We start from the raw sequence: 4,086 nt of genomic DNA, 5'->3' as shown, positions 1-4,086 counted from the left end.
ACAAGGCCGACCTCCAACTAGAAGTCGCCAGCGCTCCTGCACCAACCCAGCACCATCGTCAAACCCGCTTGGCCGTGACTGTGAAGGTGACAACATCCAAACTGAAAACTGTGACCACCTGCCTCCCTGCTCAGGTACACCTGCTTGTCCATCTTAGTGTGTCCTCCAGGACTATAACCTTGAACATAACTAACATGCTCAGTTGTTCACGCAGAGCTAACACCAGAAAACTGCTCTTACTTGCTGAATGTGACTCTAAACTTCACACCAACTCTAAGTAAGACTAGCCATAACTCTGAGACTTCCACTAGGGACAACAGCTAAACCCAACTGACCAGGTGGACTCCTTACAGCTCCCAGCTGACAATGTCCACTTCCAGGTGTCCACACTGAGATGTTCACATGAAGACAGAGACTCCTCTGTGTTCATTGTTCTAAATCTCGCTCTTTTCCCCAGTGGATGGTAGTTGGGGTCCTTGGTCGCCCTACACTTCCTGTCCTGTTTCCTGTGGAGTCGGCCTCCAGGAGTCTATCAGGAGATGTGATAGTCCCACTCCCAAACATGGCGGCCAGCCATGTCGTGGAGACGACAGACGAACCTCCATCTGCTCAACCCAAGTCCACTGTCCAGGTAGATGATGTTAAAGCAAGTTTCCTGAAATCTGCAAAGTAAATTTTTGGAATCTTTCTCATTGATTGAATTATTTAGACACCAGTAAATCTGATGTAATGTAGGAAATTTTTTAAAGTAAAACTGCTTGGAAGTGTTCTGAGATGATCTCCACACCGTTTGACAACATTACCTGCTGTGGGATGGTTCTGTGTGTCTGCAGTCCATGGTGTGTGGTCCGAGTGGTCCGAGTGGGAAACGTGCAGGTATGCATATGGTACTAAAGACATTAGATGCCTGAAAATAGGTGGAAAGCAGAAAAGAGAGCGGCAGTGTCTCCATCGAGCTCATAATGGATCCTTTTGCGCTGGAGACAAACAGCTGGACAGCCGGGTCTGCTACGATGTTGACAAATGTTATGGTGAGTAGCTCTTATCCTCACCCCTCCAGGCTCACAAGTCTCCACACAAGCATTACTGACCAGATGTGTTTCAGTGAAAGGCAGCTGGGAAGGCTGGGGGGAATGGGGGTTTTGTAACCCACCCTGTGGACCAACTTCTAGACGTGTGAGGTCTCTGATCTGTGATCCTGATTACATGGCAGCCGGGTACAGGTTCGTATATGCACTGGAATTACATCAGGAATGAAAAACTTTTGCTTTTACAGGCTAACGAACCGTTATCTGCAGAAAGACAACATTAAAAGCTGCAATACCAAATCTACTAGCTAGCTTTTAAACACAAATTAACATTGAGCAGAGAACCTCCCACACCAGTGGTGTTCTGTTGCTAAATACGTGAGTGTGTAATGAGTGGAGGACCCGGGTATGTGGCAGTGTTGTGGTTCAATGAGATTGACTACCAGATGGTCCACAGGGAGCCTAATGCCCAGAACACACCAGCTGCGAAGCACAGTGAAGTGGATCCATCACGAAATTCACATGCCGCCCATTGCTCCTCTGTCCACATCAGGCGAGAATTTTCGACAAGCGCTTCTGCACACGCCTGTTTTCCAACTCCCCCGCCACCCCACCCCTGTGCCCTTGGTGTGTGTGTGTGTGTGTGTGTGTGTGTGTGTGTGTGTGTGTGTGTGTGTGTGTGTGTGTGTGTGTGTGTGTGTGTGTGTGTGTGTGTGTGTGTGTGTGTGTGTGCGTGTGTGTAACCAGTTTGCCCTGCTTGGTATCAGAAACTGCGCTGATCCTGCTTTTGTAGACCAGTTTATTTCTAAATAGTTAAGTAGTGTTTGTGGTAGTGCACAATACTGCTGTATATTTACCTTTGAAATAAACGTATTTGTTTGTATTCACATTTATTAAATCCATCTTTTGCTGTAAAAACTGCTTTTAAAATTGTGGAAACGCTTTGTTTCTCTGCAGGAGTGTGTGTGTGTGTGTGTGTGTGTGTGTGTGTGTGTGTGTGTGTGTGTGTGTGTGTGTGTGTGTGTGTGTGTGTGTGTGTGTTCATTTTCATCTCTCTAGTCTGTTTAGATACACAGAAATGATTGCATTTATCAACCGCAGTGTTTTATTTTCAAAATTTTCTTTATTCTGTAAAATTTACCTGCCTGTCTCTTCTGCTTTGGTTTGATTTCCTGCCAGAAATGGCGCGGTTCACTCACGGCTCACAAAAACTTTAGAGCTCACACCCAAACGATCGCTGCATGGTGCGCCTTCGCAGCACTTTGCAGCTGATGTGACCGAGAGTGTAGGTTAACAAGGGTGCCGATTAGAAGCGCTCATCGTTTCATGGCGCTTCGGTGTGCATGGTCGCCCGTCCGCGTCTGGTGTGTGCCGGGGCGTAAGTCTCCTCCCTTTCCGGTCGGCTCATGGGTCCCTGAAAGAACAAAAAATAAAGAATGCAAGTGAACGGGGCTAAAAGAGCTGTTTTCTAACCCACTTTGCATTAGGCCCTGGATCACACACATGCTGTATACTGTTATTTAAATGAAAAGTAATGGTGGGTGTTTCGACCACGCCTGTCATGTATTTGTAAAAGTTGGTAATTAGCATGACTATAAATCAGACAACAGCATGTCACATATGTGACGTCACCACACAAGCTCCTCCCCCAGCGTAGCTGCTACTTACCACATGTCAGATTTATGGTGGTTCTTTCCTCCTGAAGGAAGCATTGGAAGTTTCTTGAACTTACAGCCATTTTCCCTGTTTTCTCCATGTCTGGTTCGATGACGTCACTTTCATGAAGCACATTTGTAGTCCTGGACTTATTTTTACACAAAACCTAAAATAATGCTTCCCCCATTTAAAAAAAAAAGTGCTTTCTTGGCATCCACATGTGTCTTTAAAATTCACAAACATCATATGAGAAATCCACAGCACATAACAGGCGTAATTAAAAAATAGTGGTTTTAGCATCGTTGACTTGCATTCATCTTTTCGTTCTTCCGGGACCTGTGGTGCGGAAGTAGGTGGGTGTGACTTCGGCTCCCTATAGTTGGTTTGGGTACAAGCCGTGTTATTGGCAAAGGTTTTTAGACAAACTCCAGAGTTATTTTTTATCTCTGCAGCTCTACAGTATATTTATAGCTATACTATGCTAGAACTTTAAGAGGCATGAAAAAATGTTTTACACTAGCTTGTTCTGTAGATTTGCTATAGCAGCTTTAAATCACAGAAAGGAAATTGTTTTGTTGACGAGATTTTGCACTACAAAGGGACATTGTTCAGGGACTTTTGTTGATTTGTGTCTTTGTGGATTTACAGACCAACAATCGGCCGTCAAAAAGATAAGGCAACGTTTGTTGGAAAACCTTCTTATGACTGCGGCACCCTACCTGAAGGAATAGCAAAGAAGTACGAGATCCAAAGTTGCAAAAACGCTCCTCCCTGCCCCTGAGATGATGTTAACCAATGACCTCACCAACATGCTTCTATAAACATCTACGCCAACACTCAGCATGCTGGTGCAGGCTAAACGACGTGATGGAGTTTGGGCTTTGCTTGTGCTGCCATCCAGTGGACATTTTAATAACTGCTAACATGAAATCTGGTTTTTCAGACCTACATGACACTATATGCTGAGATAATTAAAAGTGTCCAATGCAACCGTTGTTTTTGGGTGGTTTATTCTTGCTTTTTTATCATTGCCTGATATTTTTAAATGAACATGTAGATTACTCCAGCTCACACAAACCTTCAGCCAGTCAATATTAGACTTAGGCTTTTAATTTCAAGTCATAATGAATTAATACTTTTTGTACTGATAATCTGTTGGTACGTTTAATAAGGTGAAATGTGAGAATAATTAGAGGGTTGATAACTCTTAATGTTTAAAGTTCATTATTATTTACATATGCACAATTTTTTATTGACCCGCATGGAAAGAGGTGTATGATAAATAAGACTAAAATATAGTTTTTCATTTAAATGTAAAGCGGTCAACAGTAATTAAGCATGTGATGATTTAATTAAGTCAAACATTGTAATCTTGGATCAAAGGAATGTCCTTTTGGGGCAA

At 43.5% G+C, this 4,086-nt stretch overlaps 1 protein-coding gene across 1 annotated transcript in view; it reads left to right on the top strand.

Annotated features, from left to right (window-relative positions):
- Positions 1 to 3,679, top strand: part of LOC107395531 (properdin) — a 7,124-nt gene extending 3,445 nt beyond the window's left edge. Inside the window, exons 7-11 of the mRNA XM_015974923.3 lie at positions 1 to 134; positions 458 to 631; positions 834 to 1,031; positions 1,106 to 1,223; positions 3,333 to 3,679. The exon at positions 1 to 134 is cut by the window's left edge and continues 58 nt beyond it. Coding sequence (XP_015830409.1) covers positions 1 to 134; positions 458 to 631; positions 834 to 1,031; positions 1,106 to 1,223; positions 3,333 to 3,465 — 757 coding nt within the window. The 3' untranslated portion in view covers positions 3,466 to 3,679. The remainder of the gene's footprint in view (positions 135 to 457; positions 632 to 833; positions 1,032 to 1,105; positions 1,224 to 3,332) is intronic.
- The last annotated feature ends 407 nt before the right edge of the window (positions 3,680 to 4,086 follow it).

This window comes from Nothobranchius furzeri, chromosome 11 (genome assembly GCF_043380555.1).
Source record: "Nothobranchius furzeri strain GRZ-AD chromosome 11, NfurGRZ-RIMD1, whole genome shotgun sequence".
Classification (NCBI taxonomy): Eukaryota; Metazoa; Chordata; class Actinopteri; order Cyprinodontiformes; family Nothobranchiidae; genus Nothobranchius; species Nothobranchius furzeri.
This window is presented reverse-complemented; position numbering and strand designations above follow the sequence as displayed.